This window comes from Panthera pardus, unplaced genomic scaffold (genome assembly GCF_024362965.1).
Source record: "Panthera pardus isolate Hobbes unplaced genomic scaffold, ASM2436296v1 HiC_scaffold_15, whole genome shotgun sequence".
NCBI lineage: Eukaryota > Metazoa > Chordata > Mammalia > Carnivora > Felidae > Panthera > Panthera pardus.
The window spans coordinates 21,188,941-21,211,281 of NW_026526710.1; the positions used below are offsets into that span (position 1 = coordinate 21,188,941).

The 22,341-nt window shown below is 48.4% G+C and overlaps 2 protein-coding genes across 10 annotated transcripts in view; both read right to left on the reverse strand.

Moving 5' to 3' along the window:
• Positions 1-22,341, reverse strand: part of SGSM1 (small G protein signaling modulator 1) — a 102,067-nt gene that overhangs the window by 39,570 nt on the left and 40,156 nt on the right. For 6 of the 9 annotated variants that reach the window (XR_008422180.1, XM_053902238.1, XM_053902234.1 and 3 more), the window contains 6 exons: positions 21,942-22,087; positions 21,678-21,809; positions 11,008-11,132; positions 5,861-5,928; positions 4,512-4,675; positions 3,964-4,096 (listed from right to left, as the gene is read on the reverse strand). Coding sequence is in view for 8 of the 9 variants with exons in the window: in XM_053902238.1 (XP_053758213.1) it covers positions 3,964-4,096; positions 4,512-4,675; positions 5,861-5,928; positions 11,008-11,132; positions 21,678-21,809; positions 21,942-22,087 (768 nt within the window). In the remaining variant the exon portion in view is untranslated. The remainder of the gene's footprint in view (positions 1-3,963; positions 4,097-4,511; positions 4,676-5,860; positions 5,929-11,007; positions 11,133-21,677; positions 21,810-21,941; positions 22,088-22,341) is intronic. The other 3 variants (XM_053902239.1, XM_019426483.2, XM_053902235.1) reach the window with 2 other exon arrangements.
• LOC128777029 (uncharacterized) lies at positions 12,854-21,595 on the reverse strand. Its single transcript, XM_053902240.1, has 2 exons — positions 19,312-21,595; positions 12,854-13,349 (listed from the first exon to the last, which is right to left on the reverse strand). Exon 1 carries the CDS (start codon positions 21,293-21,295, stop codon positions 20,375-20,377), a length of 921 nt encoding a protein of 306 aa, XP_053758215.1. The 5' UTR covers positions 21,296-21,595; the 3' UTR covers positions 12,854-13,349; positions 19,312-20,374.

The following is a 22,341-nucleotide window of genomic DNA, read 5'->3' on the forward strand; positions in this document are numbered from 1 at the left end:
CTATCTAGTGGGTAGACGACAGGGATAATGCACCAGACCCCCCACCCCCACCCCACCAAATACACAATTATTCAGCCCAAAATATCAACAGTGCCGAGGCTGAGAAACCCTGCCCTAGACCAGCTCTGTTCAACAGGAATCCAACCTGAGCCACATGCTTACTTCAGAAGTTTCTAGAAGCTGCACTAAAGGGGGGGGGGGGGGACCAGATGAAATCAGTTTCAACAATAACTTCTGTTTAACTCAGTATATCTGTAATGTTACCATTTTAACGTGTAATCGATATAAAATTACTGAGGAGATATTTTATATTTCTGTTGGTTTTTCTAAGTCTTCAGAATGCAGTGTGTATTTTTTTTTAATTTTTTTTTTTTTTTAACGTTTATCATTTTTGAGACAGAGAGAGACAGAGCATGAACGGGGAAGGGTCACAGAGAGAGGGAGACACAGAATCTGAAACAGGCTCCAGGCTCCGAGCTGTCAGCACAGAGCCCGACGTGGGGCTCGAACCCACGGACCGTGAGATCATGACCTGAGCCGAAGTCGGACGCTTAACCGACTGAGCCACCCAGGCGCCCCTGCAGTGTGTATTTGACACTTAAGGCACAGCTCCATCCGAACTAGATGCATTTCAAGCGCTCGGGAGGCGTGCGTGGCTCACACCTGCCATCACAGACAGCATAGACAATCTCAGCAACACAGGAGAATGGAAAGGCCCTCTTCTGACTCTGAAACGGGCTCCATGTTTCAGAACTGGTCTCTGCCTCCTCTGTGCACAAGGACCATGAGACAGAGGCAAGAAGACACTGAAAGGGGGTTTAGAACCATCTATGGCCACATCATCCTGCCCACAGGGCAAAACTCTTCTCCCTTATTATTGAAGGCAGGCATCTGCAAACTTTTTCTATAAAGGCTCAGACATGTAAATATTTTTGGCATTGTGGGCCTACAGTCTTGGTTACAATGATCTCACTCTGCTGCTGTGGTGTGAAAGCAGCCATGGACACGCTGTCTGTGAATGCGTGTGACCGTGTTCCAATAAAACTTTATTTACAAAAACAGGCAGTGGGCCGAATTTGGACCACAGGAAGGAGTCTTCCCATTTCTGATTTAGGCACTTCTTCAGAAAGGACTTCATTGTCCTCAAAGGTGAAAACCATAGCTCTGGGGCTCAGGCCCCTGAGAAAATCAACCAAGCAGGGGGCACCATTTCCACGTGGGCTGAATCTGACTGAGCTTGGGCACGAAGGGGGTGAAACCACAGTGTCAACCGATCCTGGTCAAAAACGATCTGCATGGAGTGGTTGTGAGAGGTACAAGCTCTGGAGCCAGGACACCTGGGTTCAAATCCCAACCACGCCGAGGATTAGCTGCGTGGCTCTGGACCAGTTTCTTAACCTTTCTGTGCTTCAGCTTCCTCTTCTGAAAAGTAGGCGATGGTGAAGACAGTGGCACATGCCTAGGAGGGCCATGGTGAGGATTAGCATTGCATTAGGTGCCTGATACATCATCACACTGACTCCTCAGAATATGACACTGGGTGGGGAGGGTCTGTAGAATGTCTCCCCATTCTACAGACAAGGAAATGAGGCCTGGAGAGGGCAAGTCACTTGGCCATGCTGCAATGGCGGAGAGGTGAATGCAGTGATGTGTGCTTTACTCAGCCAAGGGCCCTTTTGCTCCCAGATGACACTCAGCAACGTCTGGGGACACTTCCGGTTGTCACAGCTTGGTGGTGGGGGAGGGGGCAGATTTGCTGCTTGGCCATTAGTAGCGGGAGACCAGGGATGGCACTCAACATCCTACAAGGCACATGACACCCCCCCCCCCCACCAAGAATTATTCCATCTACAACATCGGCAGTGCTATGAGTGAGAAGCTTTGTTCTAAATAAACTGAGTTCACTGGGGTTTCCTCACAGGCAGATGAGAATTCAAGTGCCGGGAGTCTATCTGGGAGATGTTTCCAAGAAGCATGGGTAGGCGAAGTGACACGAGAAGGCAGAGCAAAGGGCTGGTTACCGCTCAGGTTACCACTATGGGCAACTGGTGCTTGATCTCCTGGGGGGGAGGGGGCGCTCTGGGAGACATGCAGACACGCATGTCAGAGCTTTCTTACCGGGGTGGGGGGTGAGGGAGTCGGGGCGTTTATACACTAATTCCTGCCAGTCGTTGGCTGAAGGCTGCTCCAGGGAGGATCCTGGTTCCTGGACACCTCTACCCCACCCCCACCCACAGGCAGAAGGGACCCTCAGGCACAGAGACACTAAGGATGGGAGTCGACAGGAGAGCCCGCAAGGAGGGGTGTGGGTGGGCACTGCCAGCGTCTGTTCTGCTGGCACACGGAGAGCCCCAACACGCTAACATGGACACTTCCCAAGCAAGTAAGACCTCTGGCATCCAGCCTGGCTCCCAGCAGAGCCTACAAACTATATGTTGGATGAGCCTCTCTGGGGAGCAGAGACAGGGCTTCCCGGGAAGGCAGACAGGGGGCATCTGGCCCCTCTGATCATTCGGCTCTTGGGGGTGCTGTATGAACCTGGTACCGCTGACAGGCTGGGACGGCTCCAGACCCCGAACCGGGGTAGGAACAGATGTAGTAATGAACACTTCAGGACACTCTCAGGCTCCTAGTGATGCAGAAACACGAGGCTTTGGTCCTAACTGACCATGAAGGAATGAATATATGGGTGAAGATGAGAAACCAACCTGAGCAATATAAGACCTTACCACCAAGCCTGCCCCACATCCCCAGATCCCATTGAGCGGTGGACAAAAGCCAGCGCGTGAAGCGACCCGGCACGATAGCAAAGGCAGGCTCAGAGCCATTACCCATCAAATGGAACAACAGGACCACCAAGGGTAAAATAAAACGGGGTTGACAGAAAGCACCTACAGCTTAATACTGAGTTGTTGAAACAAGACATCCACATGGTGCTTAATAAATGCTGGGACTCTGGGGCACCTCGGTGGCTCAGTTGGTTGAATCCGACTCTTGGTTTCAGCTCAGGTGGTGATTTCATGGTTCTTGAGTTCGAGCCCTGCATCAGGCTCTGCACTGAGAGCTCAGAGCCTGGTTGGGATTCTCTCTCTCCCTCTCTGCCCCTCCCCAGCTCCCTCTCTCTCCTTCTCTCTCTCTCTCTCTGTCAATAAATAAATAAACATTAAAATTTTAATAAAATAAAATAAAATAAAATAAAATAAAATAAAATAAAATAAAATAAAAGCCAGGCCTCTGAGAACTTTCCAAATATCAGTTCATTTGATCCAAATAACACCTCCGTGGTAAAAACGACCTTAATGGTAACAGTCTCCACGAACCAAGCATCTATGTCACGGCAGTCACTGTCCCAAGTGGCAGACATATATTAGCGTCTCGTGTGCCAGGGCCTGGTGCTTTGCTTCCTGCCTTTGCTGTTTTTGACCATCATGTATTGAAGCCCTACTGTGTGTGAGACTTGATTCCAGGGACTTTACATTGATCACCTCATTATCTCACTGAATCCTGACAACGGTAGAGTGAAATAAAATACCAACAACCACATAACAGCAGCTAGCATGGACGTGTTCTGTGCCAAGGGCCTTCTCTAATTTAGTCCCCACAAGGGCCCGACGATGCAGGTGCTATGTTAACGTCCCCATCTTACAGATGAGGAGACCAAGGCACAGAAGGGTGAAGTGACTTGCCCCAATTCAACCAGGATTCCAGAGCCCACTCACTACCCCGTGGTAATTCCTGCTTCAGGTTCACCTTTGTTAAGCTCAGTAGTGCGTGGTTCTCACTGGGGGAAACTGAGATACTAACATCCTGGTTTCAAGTCCCCGCCCCCCCCCCCCCCCCCCCCCCCCCCCCCCGCTGGCCCCAGAACCCAGACCACCTGTCCACAAGCCCCAAACACCTGGAGTTATTTTCATGTTCAACTAACAGGTTAGATTTCGGGGGCCCAGAGACTGGGAAGCTTACCGAATTCAGACTGCATGCCGGGATAGATGATCCTGAACACATAATCTGTGGCCTCGTCATCTTCCTTGTCCGAAGACGTGGACTCGGCAGAACCCTGAGGGCTTCGCTTACGCAGTTTGGGAAATACTTTGCCCTGAAAGCACAATCCGAATGCATAGCTCTTGGGATACATCTGTCCCCACAGTCTGTGTACGGCCTGAGGGTCTCAGTGGGGTGTGCATGAGCCCACAAAGCCAGGTAAGGAGTCATGGGCAAGAACGACCACCCTGGGGCGCCTGGGTGGCTCAGTCAGTTGACCATCTGACTTTGGCTCAGGTCATGATCTTGCAGTTGGTGAGTTTGAGCCCCACATCAGGCTTGCTGCTGTCCGCGCAGGGCCTGCTTTGGATCTTCTGTCCCCCTCTCTCTCTCTGTCCCTCCCTTGCTCACACTCTCTCTCCAAAATAAATAAAATGTTAAAAAAATTAAAATAAAAAAAAGAATGACCACTCCCCACGGCTGACCCCCGCCCCCATCCCAGCCTCCCTGGGGCCCCCACGGTCACTCACCTTCCCCCGCTGAGACCAGAGTGGAGGGTCCAGCTGCCCATGAGGGAGCAGCCCATTTTCCAGGCACGAGAGGAACTGCAGGAGGTGCCCCCCCTTGGGGAAGCGGAACGGCGGCCTCTGGATCCCGTCCTGACTGACCAACACCACTGTGCCACCGCTGTCCACTGCCACCGCGACCCAGCCAGAGGAGACCCGGCAGAAAGTCACTATGGGGCATGGGATGGGGGTCCTCCCGGCAAACACATCGCCCTGGGCATGCCAAGTCAGACCCGTGGACCTGCTCCAAGGCTCTGGGAAAGGCCTGGGCAGAAGGTCAGGGGAAGTTTTTACCTCCCCAGAGCCCCTCCCATCCCACCGGCCACTGCTGCAGACTGGGAACTATGGGATATGGTCCAGAAGAATGTGGTCGCCTCCCCTGAAATCACCCACCAAGGGGAAACACCCCATGTCTCTCAAGTACCCTCTATGCATCAACCTGACCTATTTTTGTATGGAGGCTTTCAGACCTACCCCTTCTCAGGGCAGTAGTGACTTGCTAGCACGTATTGAGCACTTACTGTATATAAGCACAGCACATGAAAGGCAGTGTGTTATTGGAATACCCAAAATAGCCCTATGAGGTCTATCTATTATTGCCTATTTTACAAATAATGAAACTAAGGCTCAGAGAGGGTACATGACTTGCTCTGGGTCGCACAGTAGAGTCTGGATCTGAACTCAGGTCTGTCTCATTGAATAAGCTTAATGTGGGGCAGCTGGGTGACTCAGGTGGTTAAGTGTCCGACTTTGGCTCAGGGCATGATCTCATGGTTCATGACTTTGAGCCCTGCATCAGGCTCTGTGCTGACAGCTCAGAGCCTGGAGCCTGCTTCGGATTCTGTGTCTCCTTCTCTCTCTCTGCACCCACCCCTCAAAAAATAAATAAACATTAAAAAGGTTTTAAATAAGATTAATGTGTCATGCCTTGGTAGAGTCCAGATCCCTTGCTTTCTACAACAGAATAGCCCTCTGCTTGTTCTGAGTGTACCTTCTTTGAGCTCCGGGTTTGAGTCGAAACTCTGGAGCTTACAGGCTGTGTGACTTTGTGCCAACCTGCTTAGAGCCCTGCTTGGCACATCATAAGCGCTCCATTAAGTGTCAGCATCAAACACCGTGGGTTTGATGCTAAGTCCTGAACCTAGAACAATGCCATGAGTAGGTGTTGTTGTGATTCCATTTTACAGATGGGGAAACCAAGTCTCAGAGAGGTGAAATCACTTGTTTGAGGTTGCACAGGTAATGAGGAGGTGGGAGCAGGCAGGGGAGCCAGAAGGAACACCCCCACCCCATGCTCCCCCAACAGTCCCTACCTTGCTGGTGGCAGTGCAGGTATACAATCTCCTCCAGGCGGATGGTCATGGCATAGTCCCAGTAGACGCTGGAAGGGGAGGGATGGTTAGTTCCGCAGGATGCCTGCTCACTTCATCATGGGGAAGGGCCCATGAGGCCAGAAGACCACACCCATGGGCTCCTGAACCCTTTTCACTAGGACCCATCTGTCCCCAACATCTGTATTCAAGACTTCCCAGAATCTACCTTGCCTTCTTCTGGTCCCAGTACCCCAATTTTCTGAGGAACACACTTCCCTTGCTTCCATCCATGTGGCTGAGGCTGACTCCACCCACCCTCTATGCCAGGATTCCAGGAATAGCCATCTGATCCAGGCCTGGCCGATCAGCACATTCTACTGTTCCAGCCACAGTGATTGGTTCAGGGATGGCCCCATGACCCAAGCAGAATGAATGAGACTCAGTTGTTGGATTTATGTTAGAATAAACTGGGAAAAGGATGCTCCTTTCTGCTAGGAGAGTAGGGGCAGAGATGATAAAAGTCTGGAAACATAGGGAACCATGGCAAGAAAAAGCCTGCCTGACGATGGAGTCGACAGTCAGGAAAGCAGAACCAAGAGATGGGAGAGTTCAGGCCCCCATCATTTGAGTCCCTGGATCCAGCCATGCCTGAAGCCACTGTCCAGAATTTTTCGGCTCAATGCCTAAGTCCACTTGAGTTTAGTTTTCTGTCACAGGTATCTAAGTATCTTGACTCAAACCCCAATGCCAAACCACCATGCATCCGAGGGGTTAGAAGAGCCACTCAACAGCTTTGACCCCATAGGTCCCAGCAGTGTGATGTGAAGGCTTCTATGGGCCTCAGTTTCCTCCTCTGTAAAATGGGGGATGATAATTACCACCACACAGTGCGGCTGTGACAGTTAAATGGAATCACATATTTGAAGGGCTCAACACAATGCTGATACAGAAAAAAGTACTTGGCTCATGGTCTCTGTGCTTACATACTTTATGCTTTCCCTTTTCAGATCAAAGCCTACTGCTGTATTAAAACAGATCACTTTTCCCCTCAGAACACCATGGAGGTGGGGCTCACAGGAACTGGGGCTTTGTGGCAGTCAGGGGAATGCACTGCTTGGGTGTCCTTCAGATCTTGCTGTGGGGACCAGAGCTGACCAACAGCTTCAGAGGCCACCTCTCCAGATCCACCGTCATGTTTGTGCCAAGACCATGCTTCTCTTGGGCAGCTCTCAAGCAGGCCCGGGCACACGGGGGGCACCAGCGTAGGCCTATTCCTGCGGGATGGGGGGCTCCTCTGATGGTCAACTTTACCCCAGGGGCTCCCAACTGAGCTGGCTGAACATGCTAAGAACTGCAGCATATAAGACTCTCTCTTCCTTCTTTCCCCTCCCCATTCACAGGGGTCAACCAGCTTCTGAATATTCTGCCTGCCTCTTCCTGCTCTTCCCTTTCATCCTTCACAGGTTCCGCTCACGTTAAGTCTCTGCTGCATGTCTAATTCTGTTTGGGTCTGCTTCTTGGAGGACCTGAACCAACACAGGCTTCAAGGTCAAACTTCAAATCCCACTTTACCAATTATACTGACTCAGTCCTTTCTCCTCTCTGGGCCTCAGTTTCCTTAGCTGCAACATGAGGAAGTTGGAACAGAAGCTTTCTAAGGGACCTTCCTGCACTGGTCTATCTGTACCAGAGTCAGCCTCGCCAGGGTCCTTGGAGCGAACATCCTTGGAGGGCAGCTGAGTGCACCAACATTTTCAGAGCCTCTGAGCAGCCTCTGCTGAGTCCCTCACGGGCGAGTCTTGGCCAGAAGGTCCTTCCCTGGGCTTCCACATTGTACCCATCATACAGGTTGCGGTTGCCTGTTTTCTCCTGTCTCCCCCAAGAGGTGCTGAACTGGACAGCGCCTGGGTTTTCTTTACTTCTGCAAGATGCTCCGAGAATATTCAGAGTGAATGGTGAATACCCTAGGGTGCCCAGTAGACAAAGCAACTTTCCAGCTACCACCACACACCAGCAAAGAGGATCTCTGTGGCCACAGTCCCTTTGGATCTGTGTAAACTTAACACCAACAGTCCCATGACTGAGAGCCCTTTCTGGGTTCCAGTCTCCCTGCTAAGGGCATTACGTGCATTTTCTCATTGACTCCTTCCTGTACACCTATTCGGAGGTTCCATGACCACATCCCCATTTTACACCGGATGAACAAACTGAGGTTCAGGAAGGCGAAGTTGCCCAAGATCGCTCAACTGGGAAGGAGCAAGAGCTGAGCTTTTGATTTCATTTGACAGGTTTTAACAACTTCCTAGACCAGAACTGCTGGGTCACGTGGTAAGGGTAGGTCAGAAAACACTTCTAAACTAGATTGTCAAGTGGTTGGGCCATCAGCAGGGTATGGGAGTTTCAGCTGTTCCACACGGCAGGGCTGAGATCTGAGCCAAGTCCAGCCTGACTCCAGAGCCCAAATAGCCACTCTTTGGTGATATTTCCTCATGGACACGAGAAAACCTAGCGGGGGAGTTATGACCCTGGTTGTACACGAGGGGGGCCCTGGCTGGGACAAGAGAAGAGGTACTGAAGCTCCTCAGACAAGGACCATACCCCTTATCTTTGTTGTCTCTTGGTCCCCAAAGAGATGCCAGAGTCCCTGGGCACCTCCACATCCTATAGGCTAACCACCATGTTTCTGACCCTTGGCTTTTTGTCTCTCACTGGATAGATGGGGGTTGAGAACCCAAGGCTGGGGAAGTTTCTAGCCCCCTCAGTAGTGACCTGGGAAGTACAGGCTCAGTTGGAAGTAAATATTGATGCGCCTATGCTATGCCTGTTCTCAGAGGAAAAGATAATGATGAAAGATGGAGTCCCACTGATCTGAGCTGGAGGGGGTGGGAGGTACTTGGCAATCATTTGGCTCCATGCCTCTCCAAAATATCAACATTAAAAGTTTTCTGCCCAGGGGCACCTGGGTGGCTCAGTAGGTTAAGCGTCCGACTTCAGCTCAAGTCATGATCTCGCGGTTTGTGAGTTTGAGCCCTGCGTCGGGCTCTGTGCTGACAGCTCGGAGCCTGGAGCCTGCTTCAGATTCTGTGTCTCCTTCTCTCTCTGCCCCTCCCCCACTTGTGCTCTGTCTCTCTCTATCAAAAATAAATAAATGTAAAAACAAATTTTTTTTAAATTAAGAAAAAATAGTTTTCTGCCCAGGGGTGCCTGGGTGGCTCAGTAGGTTAAGCGTCCAACTTCGGCTCAGGTCATGATCTCACTGTTCGTGGGTTCGAGCCCTGCATTGGCTTGGAGCCTGGAGCCTGCTTCAGATTCTGTGTCTCCCTCTCTCTCGGCCCCTCCCCTGTTCACACTCTGTTTCTCAGAAATGAATAAACATTAAAAAACAAGTTAAAAACAAAGTTGGGGCACCTTGGTGGCTCAGTCAGTTAAACCTCCAACTTCGGCTCAGGTCATGATCTCATGGTTCATGGGTCTGAGCCCTGCATCGGCCTCTGGGCTGACAGCTCAGAGCCTGGAGCCTGCTTTAGATTCTGTGTCTCCCTCACTCTGCCCCTCCCCTTCACACTCTGTCTCTCTCTGTATCTTAAAAATGAATAAAAGTTAAAAAAAAATTAAAAACAAAAAGGTTTCTGCCCACACAATCCTGGGTGTAAGTCCAAATAGCAAACAGGGCCTTTGGGTTGTGCTATTTGACAGAAGACACTTCTGTGTATGGAGAGCCCCTGCAAACCCTTTGAGTTCTGGGAAGATCATGTTGTCCAGGCCTCTCATTTGATAGAAGGGGAGACTGAAGCCCAGAGACAGGGAGAGACAGACACACCCCAAATCTTCCAGCAGGATGAGAACCAAGCAAGCACTTGGGCCTAAAACATACACTTATCCATACACCTGTTTTATTGTGGTCTCCTTCAGTGTAAGGTAAGTACAGTGGAAGCTCCGAGAGGGTAAAGATTTTCCTCTCCTTCTGTTCATCTGCTATGTTTCTTGTATCTAGTACAGTGCCTGGAATGTAGCGGGTGCTCTGTTCAGATCTGATGACTGAATCCGGTAACTTCCCTGCTTTGCTTCACAGAGATTATCTAAGCACCTACTTTGTGCTAGGATCTGTGGCAGCTGCCAAAGAGAAGACATGAGTAAGACAGGTGCCTTGCCTTCACGGAACTGAGGTCTAGAAGCAACAGCTGATATACAAATAGGCACAGATTTATTACGTGTCCGCGATTCTATAAATGCTACGAAGGAGGTTCAGGGTTCCATGTGGGAGGGGTTGTGGAAGGCCTGAGGTTTAAGATGAGTCCGTGGAAATAATGCCCCAGGCCAAGGGCATCTCCTGGGTCCCACATTGTTCCTCGGTGAGGGCTTCTTTATCAGAAACTCTGGAGTCTAGCTAGAGCTGAATTATATGGTTCAGCCTAGAACCAACTCTACCTCCCACTGACCGTCTCTGAACACAGATGGCCACCTCTGCACAGGAAGTGGCTTAGAGAATGGTATTAATCACACCCAGGCCTCGTGTTACTCACACTGAAGCTTAACATGAAACAGAACACAAGAACAGTGTTCTGGTTATGTTCCTTGAAAGGAGCCCTTATTTTATATAAAGCTGCCAAGACTCCTCAAGCTGAAATAATCAGGTTGAGCCTTCCCTGTGTTTGGGCTCCTCCTAGGGCCGTCCCTAATTGTGCGGGAACACACAGGATTGTAGCAGGGGACCCTTGGTTTCCGTGTGTCTTCGGCGTGTGACTCCAAAGCCTTTGCTGAGTCTTGAAAATCCCAGGGTCACAGGAGACACAACCCTGGACCAGATGCCCACCAACCATCACCTCCAGCTTTCCTCCCTTACGGAGTGATGGGAAGGACGGCAGCAGATGGGGAATATTTGCCATTTGCAGGCTCCCAAGCTCTTAATTAAGATTTTTCCCTTTGGGTGGTGTTTGACCAGGGCCTGCCTAATTCCCGTATTAGATTCTAAGATTCTTCTAGTTGGTCTCCAGATCCTCCTAATGAGTTACCCATAAGGCCATAGCTGCAGGGGGGCTGGCCCAAGTGGCCGCAACAACCAGACAGAGCAGCGGGCTGGGGCAGGACACAAAGGACAGAGCACACACTTCCCTGTGCCGAAGGGGGAGAAGGACCCGGCGCCCTACCTCTTCTCATAGTCCAGGTCCCCCATCGACCCGTTCATCAGCTGGTTAGGCGTCCATTTCAAGGTCATGACGTCAGCTGTCTGGTGTAGAGACAGGTACCCTGGCACGGCCTCCATATCATCCCTCTGCAGAGACAGGAGGGCATAGGCTTGGTCAAAGTGCCAGAGTCACAGTGGTCATAGGCCCTGGGCCGTCTGACTCAAGGAGGCATAACCAGATCCAAGGGGTTGGGTCATGCCCTCCAAGGCTACGACCATTTGGAAGATCCTGTACCTCCTTCCAGGGGGCCATGCTAAGCAAAGCAGTCTGCAGCCAACCACCCAGGATGGGTTCTAGAGATGCAGCTCTGAGAGCTGCCCCCCTGCACTTTCACACTCCCACCCACCCCCCAACCAAGGTCCAGGAAGCCCTGCTGCAAGGGCAGAGCCGGGGACTCTTTAGAATCAGGAAGGGGCTCTATCCCTCTTTAATACCACGCTCTCCTTTTTAAAATAATGTTTTAGGGGTGCTTGGGTGGCTCAGTCGGTTGGGCGTTGGACTTCGGTTCAGTTCATGATCTCACGGTCCATGAGTTCGAGCCCCGCATCAGGCTCTGTGCTGACCGCTCGGAGCCTGGAGCCTGCTTCAGATTCAGTGTCTCCCTCTCTCTCTCTGCCCCTGCCCCCGCTTGCACTCTGCCTCTCAAGATAAAATAAAGACATAAAAAATTAAAATAAGTAAATAAATGTCTTATTTATTTATTGTGTGTGTGAGAGAGAGAGGGAAAAAGGGTAGAAGAAGAGGGAGAGAGAGAATCCCCGGCAGGCTCCGTGCTGCCAGCGCAGAGCCCAACGCAGGGCTTGAGCTCACAAACCATGAGATCATGACCTGAGCTGGAATCAAGTCAGACGCTCACCTGACGGAGCCACCCAGGCGCCCCAACACCACCCTCTCCTTGACAGGAGTCATTTACCTGGCATCATTTTGGCCAGTCTTAAGGGAGAACAAGAGGGCAGCCGAGTTCTATGCCCCAACCACAGACGTTATCCTGAATCTCCTCCTCCCAACACCCACACCATACTCACTGCCCAGCAGCCTGACCCTCTGTGTTCCCCATGAGCCTGCAGAACTTCTCAGCGGCTCCCTCTGCTTTATCCCAGGTGGGGTGTGGGGGGGGGGGGTCTCTCCAAGCCTCACAAATAAAGGACGCAAATTCACCTCAACGACATGTGGAGATGGACAGCCAACATTTACCGAGCACCTAGCATGTCTCAGCTTTACCCACACTGTCTCAAGTTAGCCACTCGTGCCTGCAGCCCCATGACGGAGCACTGCTGCCCTGGGTCATGAACGTTTTCCATGTTTTCCTGTACCTGAAGTGTGGATGTATCTTACAGCAGGTGGCATCTCACCATCGTGGCACAGTGGTCATTGCCTGACCTCCTGCAAACTCGGTCCTAGTTGTTCCTATGTTGTTACTTCACATGCGGAGAACAGGTGCTATTTTAAACGTCTTCAGAAAGATTAGACGGTGAGTCATCTTCGACTTCAAAAGTTTTTGTGTATGCAGAAACACGGGCAGCAGAGCAGTAGAGCACTGATTTGATATTGGCAGAGGAGACACATTATTCACCACTACAGCCATGCCCACAATTCCAGATGGCCTTGCAGAGCAACAACCAAGGACATGCACTTGTGAGAAACGCTGGGCCTCCTACACTCCTGATCAGAGGTCAGCAAGGTTTTTGTATAAAGGGTCAGACGGGGAGTAATTTTGGTTCTGTGAGATATACAGACTCAGGTGCGACCACTCAACTCTGCTGTTACAGTGTGAAAGCAGCCATACAAGATAGGTAATGGGCACGGCTCTGTTACAATAAAACTTTATTTGCAAGAACAGGTGGAGCGCTGCATTGGGCCCATGGGTTATAGTGTGTTGACCCCTTCTTTGGATGGAACAGTAAACAGTATTTGGGGGTGCTTGGGTGGCTCAGTTCAGTTAAGTGTCTGACTCTTGATTTCGGCTCAGGTCACGATCCCAGGGTCATGGGATCAAGCCGCACATCGGGCTCTGTGCTGGGCACGGAGCCTCCTTGGGATTCTCTCTCTCTCTCTCTCTCTCTCTCTCTGTCTCTGTGTGCAAGTGCACATGCTCTCTCTCTCTCTCTCACAAAGAAAAAAAAAGAAAACAGTATTTACTAGAAAAATACAAGCAGTGATGACTCTAAGTCAAAAACTGATATAGAACATTAAACCCTGAAATGTGAAGAAATTTTAGGACTGTCTTAACTAATGAATGTCAGTTATAAGTTCCCTTATGCATAGTTAAAAAAGCAATGTATGATTTAAAAAAAACCCTTTTACTTTTTTTTTTTTTCTATTTCATATTTTTTTTTTTAATATATGAAATTTACTGTCAAATTGGTTTCCATACAACACCCAGTGCTCATCCCAAAAGGTGCCCTCCTCAATACCCATCACCCACCCTGCCCTCCCTCCCACCCCCCATCAACCCTCAGTTTGTTCTCAGTTTTTAACAGTCTCTTATGCTTTGGCTCTCTCCCACTCTAACCTCTTTTTTTTTTTTTTTTTCCTTCCCCTCCCCCATGGGTTTCTGTTATGTTTCTCAGGATCCACATAAGAGTGAAACCATATGGTATCTGTCTTTCTCTGTATGGCTTATTTCACTTAGCATCACACTCTCCAGTTCCATCCATGTTGCTACAAAAGGCCATATTTCATTTTTTCTCATTGCCACGTAGTATTCCATTGTGTATATAAACCACAATTTCTTTATCCATTCATCAGTTGATGGACATTTAGGCTCTTTCCATAATTTGGCTATTGTTGAGAGTGCCGCTATAAACATTGGGGTACAGGTGCCCCTATGCATCAGTACTCCTGTATCCCTTGGATAAATTCCTAGCAGTGCTATTGCTGGGTCATAGGGTAGGTCTATTTTTAATTTTCTGAGGAACCTCCACACTGCTTTCCAGAGCGGCTGCACCAATTTGCATTCCCACCAACAGTGCAAGAGGGTTCCTGTTTCTCCACATCCTCTCCAGCATCTATAGTCTCCTGATTTCTTCATTTTGGCCACTCTGACTGGCGTGAGGTGGTATCTGAGTGTGGTTTTGATTTGTATTTCCCTGATAAGGAGCGACGTTGAACATCTTTTCATGTGCCTGTTGGCCATCCGGATGTCTTCTTTAGAGAAGTGTCTATTCATGTTTTCTGCCCATTTCTTCACTGGGTTATTTGTTTTTCGGGTGTGGAGTTTGATGAGCTCTTTATAGATTTTGGATACTAGCCCTTTGTCCGATGTGTCATTTGCAAATATCTTTTCCCATTCCGTTGGTTGCCTTTTAGTTTTGTTGGTTGTTTCCTTTGCTGTGCAGAAGCTTTTTATCTTCATAAGGTCCCAGTAATTCACTTTTGCTTTTAATTCCCTTGCCTTTGGGGATGTGCCGAGTAAGAGATTGCTACGGCTGAGGTCAGAGAGGTCTTTTCCTGCTTTCTCCTCTAAGGTTTTGATGGTTTCCTGTCTCACATTCAGGTCCTTTATCCATTTTGAGTTTATTTTTGTGAATGGTGTGAGAAAGTGGTCTAGTTTCAACCTTCTGCATGTTGCTGTCCAGTTCTCCCAGCACCATTTGTTAAAGAGACTGTCTTTTTTCCATTGGATGTTCTTTCCTGCTTTGTCAAAGATGAGTTGGCCATACGTTTGTGGGTCTAGTTCTGGGGTTTCTATTCTATTCCATTGGTCTATGTGTCTGTTTTTATGCCAATACCATGCTGTCTTGATGATGACAGCTTTGTAGTAGAGGCTAAAGTCTGGGATTGTGATGCCTCCTGCTTTGGTCTTCTTCTTCAAAATTACTTTGGCTATTCGGGGCCTTTTGTGGTTCCATATGAATTTTAGGATTGTTTGTTCTAGTTTCGAGAAGAATGCTGGTGCAATTTTGATTGGGATTGCATTGAATGTGTAGATAGCTTTGGGTAGTATTGACATTTTGACAATATTTATTCTTCCAATCCATGAGCAGGGAATGTCTTTCCATTTCTTTATATCTTCTTCAATTACCTGCATAAGCTTTCTATAGTTTTCAGCATACAGATCTTTTACATCTTTGGTTAGATTTATTCCTAGGTATTTTATGCTTCTTGGTGCAATTGTGAATGGGATCAGTTTCTTCATTTGTCTTTCTGTTGCTTCATTGTTAGTGTATAAGAATGCAACTGATTTCTGCACATTGATTTTGTATCCTGCAACTTTGCTGAATTCATGTATCAGTTCTAGCAGCCTTTTGGTGGAGTCTATCAGATTTTCCATGTATAATATGTCATCTGCAAAAAGCGAAAGCTTGACTTCATCTTTGCCAATTTTGATGCCTTTGATTTCCTTTTGTTGTCTGATTGCTGATGCTAGAACTTCCAGCACTATATTAAACAACAGCGGTGACAGTGGGCATCCCTGTCGTGTTCCTGATCTCAGGGAAAAAGCTCTCAGTTTTTCCCCGTTGAGGATGATGTTAGCTGTGGGCTTTTCATAAATGGCCTTTATGATCTTTAAGTATGTTCCTTCTATCCCGACTTTCTCAAGGGTTTTTATTAAGAAAGGGTGCTGGATTTTGTCAAAGGCCTTTTCTGCATCGATTGACAGGATCATATGGTTCTTCTCTTTTTTTTTGTTAATGTGATGTATCACGTTGATCGATTTGCGAATGTTGAACCAGCCCTGCATCCCAGGAATGAATCCCACTTGATCATGGTGAATAATTCTTTTTATATGCTGTTGAATTCGATTTACTAGTATCTTATTGAGAATTTTTGCATCCATATTCATCAGGGATATTGGCCTGTAGTTCTCTTTTTTTACTGGGTCTCTGTCTGGTTTAGGAATCAAAGTAATACTGGCTTCATAGAATGAGTCTGGAAGTTTTCCTTCCCTTTCTATTTCTTGGAATAGCTTGAGAAGGATAGGTATTATCTCTGCTTTAAACGTCTGGTAGAACTACCCTGGGAAGCCATCTGGTCCTGGACTCTTATTTGTTGGGAGATTTTTGATAACCGATTCAATTTCTTCTCTGGTTATGGGTCTGTTCAAGCTTTCTATTTCCTCCTGATTGAGTTTTGGAAGAGTGTGGGTGTTTAGAAATTTGTCCATTTCTTCCAGGTTGTCCAATTTGCTGGCATATAATTTTTCATAGTATTCCCTGATAATTGTTTGTATCTCTGAGGGATTGGTTGTAATCATTCCATTTTCATTCATGATTTTATCTATTTGGGTCATCTCCCTTTTCTTTTTGAGAAGCCTGGCTAGAGGTTTGTCAATTTTGTTTATTTTTTCAAAAAACCAACTCTTGGTTTCGTTGATCTGCTCTACAGTTTTTTTAGATTCTATATTGTTTATTTCTGCTCTGATCTTTATTATTTCTCTTCTTCTGCTGGGTTTAGGCTGCCTTTGCTGTTCTGCTTCTATTTCCTTTAGGTGTGCTGTTAGATTTTGTATTTGGGATTTTTCTTGTTTCTTGAGATAGGCCTGGATTGCAATGTATTTTCCTCTCAGGACTGCCTTTGCTGCATCCCAAAGCGTTTGGATTGTTGTATTTTCATTTTCGTTTGTTTCCATATATATTTTAATTTCTTCTCTAATTGCCTGGTTGACCCACTCATTCGTTAGTAGGGTGTTCTTTAACCTCCATGCTTTTGGAGGTTTTCCAGACTTTTTCCTGTGGTTGATTTCAAGCTTCATAGCATTGTGGTCTGAAAGTATGCATGGTATAATTTCAATTCTTGTAAACTTATGAAGGGCTGTTTTGTGACCCAGTATATGATCTATCTTGGAGAATGTTCCATGTGCACTCGAGAAGAAAGTATATTCTGTTGCTTTGGGATGCAGAGTTCTAAATATATCTGTCAAGTCCATCTGATCCAATGTATCATTCAGGGCCCTTGTTTCTTTATTGACTGTGTGTCTAGATGATCTATCCATTTCTGTAAGTGGGGTGTTAAAGTCCCCTGCAATGACCACATTCTTATCAATAAGGTTGCTTATGTTTATGAGTAATTGTTTTATATATCTGGGGGCTCGGGTATTTGGCGCATAGACATTTATAATAGTTAGCTCTTCCTGGTGGATAGACCCTGTGATTATTATATAATGCCCTTCTTCATCTCTTGTTACAGCCTTTAATTTAAAGTCTAGTTTGTCTGATATAAGTATGGCTACTCCAGCTTTCTTTTGGCTTCCAGGAGCATGATAAATAGTTCTCCATCCCCTCACTCTCAATCTAAAGGTGTCCTCAGATCTAAAATGAGTCTCTTGTAGACAGCAAATAGATGGGTCTTGTTTTTTTATCCATTCTGATACCCTATGTCTTTTGGTTGGTGCATTTAATCCATTTACATTCAGTGTTATTATAGAAAGATATGGGTTTAGAGTCATTCTGATGTCTGTATGTTTTATGCTTGTAGTGATGTCTCTGGTACTTTGTCTCACAGGATTCCCCCTTAGGATCTCTTGTAGGGCTGGTTTCGTGGTGACAAATTCCTTCAGTTTTTGTTTGTTTGGGAAGACCTTTATCTCTCCTTCTATTCTAAATGACAGACTTGCTGGATAAAGGATTCTCGGCTGCATATTTTTTCTGTTTAGCACACTGTAGATATCGGCCAAGCCTTTCTGGCCTGCCAAGTTTCAAAGGAGAGATCAGTCACGAGTCTTATAGGTCTCCCTTTATATGTGAGGGCACGTTTATCCCTTGCTGCTTTCAGACTTTTCTCTTTATCCTTGTATTTTGCCAGTTTCACTATGATATGTCGTGCAGAAGATCGATTCAAGTTACGTCTGAAGGGAGTTCTCTGTGCCTCTTGGATTTCAATGCCTTTTTCCTTCCCCAGTTCAGGGAAGTTCTCAGCTATAATTTGTTCAAGTACCCCTTCAGCACCTTTCCCTCTCTCTTCCTCCTCTGGGATACCAATTATGCGTATATTATTTTTTTTTAGTGTATCACTTAGTTCTCTAATTTTCCCCTCATACTCCTGGATTTTTTTATCTCTCTTTCTTTCAGCTTCCTCTTTCTCCATAACTTTATCTTCTAGTTCACCTATTCTCTCCTCTGCCTCTTCAAGCCGAGCCATCGTGGTTTCCATTTTGTTTTGCATTTCGTTTAAAGCGTTTTTCAGCTCCTCGTGACTGTTCCTTAGTCCCTCGATCTTTGTGGCAAGAGATTCTCTGCTGTCCTGTATACTGTTTTCAAGCCCAGCGATTAATTTTATGACTATTATTCTAAATTCACTTTCTGTTATATTATTTAAATCCTTTTTGATCAGTTCATTAGCTGTTGTTATTTCCTGGAGATTCTTCTGAGGGGAATTCTTCCGTTTGGTCATTTTGGAGAGTCCCTGGCGTGGTGAGGACCTGCAGTGCACTTCCCCTGTGCTGTGGTGTATAACTGGAGTTAGTGGGCGGGGCCGCAGTCCGACCCGATGTCTGCCCCCAGCCCACTGCTGGGGCCACAGTCAGACTGGTGTGTGCCTTCTCTTCCCCTCTCCTAGGGGCGGGATTCACTGTGGGGTGGCGTGTCCCGTCTGGGCTACTTGCACACTGCCAGGCTTGTGTTGCTGGGGATCTGGCGTATTAGCTGGGGTGGGTAGGCAAGGTGCACGGGGGCTGGAGGGGCAGGCTTAGCTCGCTTCTCCTTAGGGGATCCACTTCAGGAGGAGCCCTGTGGCAGCGGGAGGGAGTCAGATCCGCTGCCGGAGGTTTGGCTCCGCAGAAGCACAGAGTTGGGTGTTTGCGCGGAGCGAGCAAGTTCCCTGGCAGGAACTGGTTCCCTTTGGGATTTTGGCTGGGGGATGGGCGGGGGAGATGGCGCTGGCGCCTTTGTTCCCCGCCAAGCTGAGCTCTGCCGTCCGGGGGCTCAGCAGCTCTCCCTCCCTTTGTCCTCCAGCCTTCCCGCTTTCCGAGCAGAGCTGTTAACTTATGACCTCCCAGACGCTAAGTCGCGCTTGCTGTCGGAACACAGTCCGTCCGGCCCCTCCGCTTTTGCCAGCCAGACTCGGGGGCTCTGCTTGGCCGGCGAGCCGCCCCTCCGCCCCGGCTCCCTCCCGCCAGTCCGTGGAGCGCGCACCGCCTCGCCGCCCTTCCTACCCTCTTCCGTGGGCCTCTAGTCTGCGCTTGACTCCGGAGACTCCCTTCTGCTAATCCTCTGGCGGTTTTCTGGGTTCTTTAGGCAGGTGTAGGTGGAATCTAAGTGATCGGCAGGACGCGCTGTGAGCCCCGCGTCCTCCTACGCCGCCATCTTCCAATAAAATCCCTTTTACTTTTTTTTTTAAGTTTATTTATTTACTTCGAGAGAGAGAGAGTGAGCTGGGAGGGGGCAGAGAGAGAGAGGGAGAGACAGAATCCCAAGCAGTCTCCACATTGCCAGCCTAGAGCCTGATGCAGGGCTCGATCCCACAGACCACAAGACCATGACCTGAGCCAAAATCCAAGTCGGACACTTCAACCACCTGAGTCACCCAGGCACCCCTAAAAAAAAAAACAAAACTCCTTTTATCCAAATCAAAGAGCTCAAAGAACTCTTTCAAAAAGTGTCAAAATTTCCAAGTAATGAGAAAACATCTTCTAGAACTTAGTATCGTTTTTTTACTTCCTGATGGTTATGTTTAAAAATGGAGCATCTTAAATTCATAGCTTCTTAGATGTGAGGAGGTAGGATCTTGTACCCATTGTGATGTGGACATTAAGGCTCACAGGGAGAAGTGACTCACTCAGGGTCACCCCGTGATCACAGCTGCGACCACAGAGCTAGAGCAACTGGCAGCTTCCTCTGCTTCCTCCCAGCTGAGCCCAAACACCACACTGATCCACACAGTCTCAGGAAGGGAAAGGCAGAGGGGTATCTACTCCTTGAGGGTAGGGGTTTCGTGTGCCTGGCTCACCACCCATCTCTGGGGCTTGCACCAGCCAGGCCTAGAGGTGATTGATAAATGATTCAACTCCCACATCAGGCAGCCTGAATTCAAAGCATGACTCTGCCACTTACTCCCCCCTGTGCACATCTCAGCGTTATCATCTTGGATGACACTACTTGCATCAAATAGTTGCTGGGAGCTTTAAATGAGTTAATATAGTTAAAAGCACTTATGGTGCTTGACACAAAGAAAGCACTCCATAAATATCAACTGTGAAGGGGGCGCCGGGGTGGTTCAGTTGGTTGAGCGTCTGACTTCAGCTCAGGTTGAGATCTCACAACTCGTGAATTCAACTCTGCATTGGGCTCTCTGCTGTCACGGTGAAGCTCACTTTGGATCCTTCGTCTCCCTCTTTCTGCCCCTCCCCCATGCATGTTCGCTCTCAAAAATAAACATTTTAAAAAATATCTCAACCATGAAGATATTTATCCTGATATCCCAAGCATCCAGCACAAGGAAAGCTCAGTATAAATACTTGCTGAATGAGTGAGTGATAACAAAAGAGAATGGATGGATGGACAGCTAGGTGGACAGGTGGGTGGAGAGATGGACTGGAAAATAAATGGATAATTAAATAGATGGATGGACAAATGGATGGATGCAGGTAAAGATGGGTGGATGGATGGATGGATGGGTAGGTGGAAGTAAACATGGGTAGGAAGATGGATGGATGGATGCGTGGATGGATGTAAAGATGAGTGGATGGATGGATGGATGATGTAAAAAAGGATGGATGAATGGATGGGTGGGTGGATGGAAGTAAACATGGGTAGGAAGATGGATGGATGGGTGGATGGATGCCTGGATGGATGTAAAGATGAGTGGATGGATGGATGGATGGATGGATGATGTAAAAAAGGATGGATGAATGGATGGGTGAGTGGATGGAAGTAAACATGGGTAGGAAGATGGATGGATGGATGGATGGCTGGGTGGATGGATAAATGGATGGATGGGTAGATGGATGGATGGAAGTAAACATGGGTAGGAAGATGGATGGATGGCTGGGTGGATGGATATAAAGATGGATGGATGGCTGGGTGGATGGATATAAAGATGGATGGATGGATGGATGGATGGATGAAAACATGGGTAGGAAGATGGATGGATGGATGGATGGATAGATGGATGGATGGGTAGTTGGATGGATGGAAGTAAACATGGGTAGGAAGATGGATGAATGGGTGGGTGCATGGATGGATGGGTGGATGGATGGATGGATGGAATTAAACATGGGTAGGAAGATGGATGGATGGGTAGGTGGATTGATGGATGGATGGGTGGATAGATAGATGGATAGATGGGTATTTAGATGGATGGAAGTAAACATGGGTAGGAAGATGGATGGATGGATGGATGGGTGGATGGGTGGATGGATGGATGGATGGATGGATGGATGGATGGGTGGGTAGATATAAAGATGGATGGATGGATGGATGGATGGATGGATGGATGAAAACCTGGGTAGGAAGATGGATGAATAGGTGGGTGGATGGATGGATGGATGGGTAGAAGTAAAGATAGGTAGGTAGGTGAATGGATGGATGGATGGATAGAAGCAAATGTTGTCATATGGATGAATGGATGGAGAGATGGAGATGTGGATAGATGGATGGATGAATGGATCAGCAGCCTGGAACCAGAGGGAACTCCTCCTGTACAACCGGAAGCCAGACCCCCTGTGGAAGATCTGGGTCCCAGATATCTCTCACCGGCTGAACCAGAACGTTGTTCTTGCCATAGAGGAGCGTGGCCCGGGAGTTCTGGTGCAGGGACTCAACATAGTCACGGGCAGAAAGGGATGGTCGGTCGTCCATGCTGCCACTTGAATGTCTCTTCTGGATCTGGCAGGGTGAGGGGAGGTGGAGGGTGAGGCCTGCGGTGACCCTCAATGTCCCACTGCATTCTCACCTCCACACCAAATCTGGCACTGAGCCCAACTCCCTCCCAGGGCCCCAGAGTCCACCCCTACTCACACAGAGGGCTGGACGCTTGGTGGGTGAGTCCTGCCGCAGGTGCGAGCTGTGGATGCGGTGCCTCTGGACAAGCTCGTCGGCTGAGGGGTCAGTCCAGAAGTGATCTGCAGTCTTCATCTTGGTGTACTCCAGGGCACAGGGCCCCACTGTGGAGCATACAGGGGCTGGGAATCCATAGCCCTGAAAGTCCACCCTCCTGTCTACCCCCAGATGGGCCACCACCTTCACTGCCTCTCCCCTCCAGCCAGTGAGTATGCCCCAGGGTCCTGCTAAGGAGAGTCCAGCACAAGACCCTGAGAGCAAGAGCCAGGGAACAGGTAAGTTTTGATGGAGAAGGCTAGAGGGAAACGAGAGAGGCCCTTAGGAGATGCACCAGTGAGCCAACATCAGAGATCCAGAT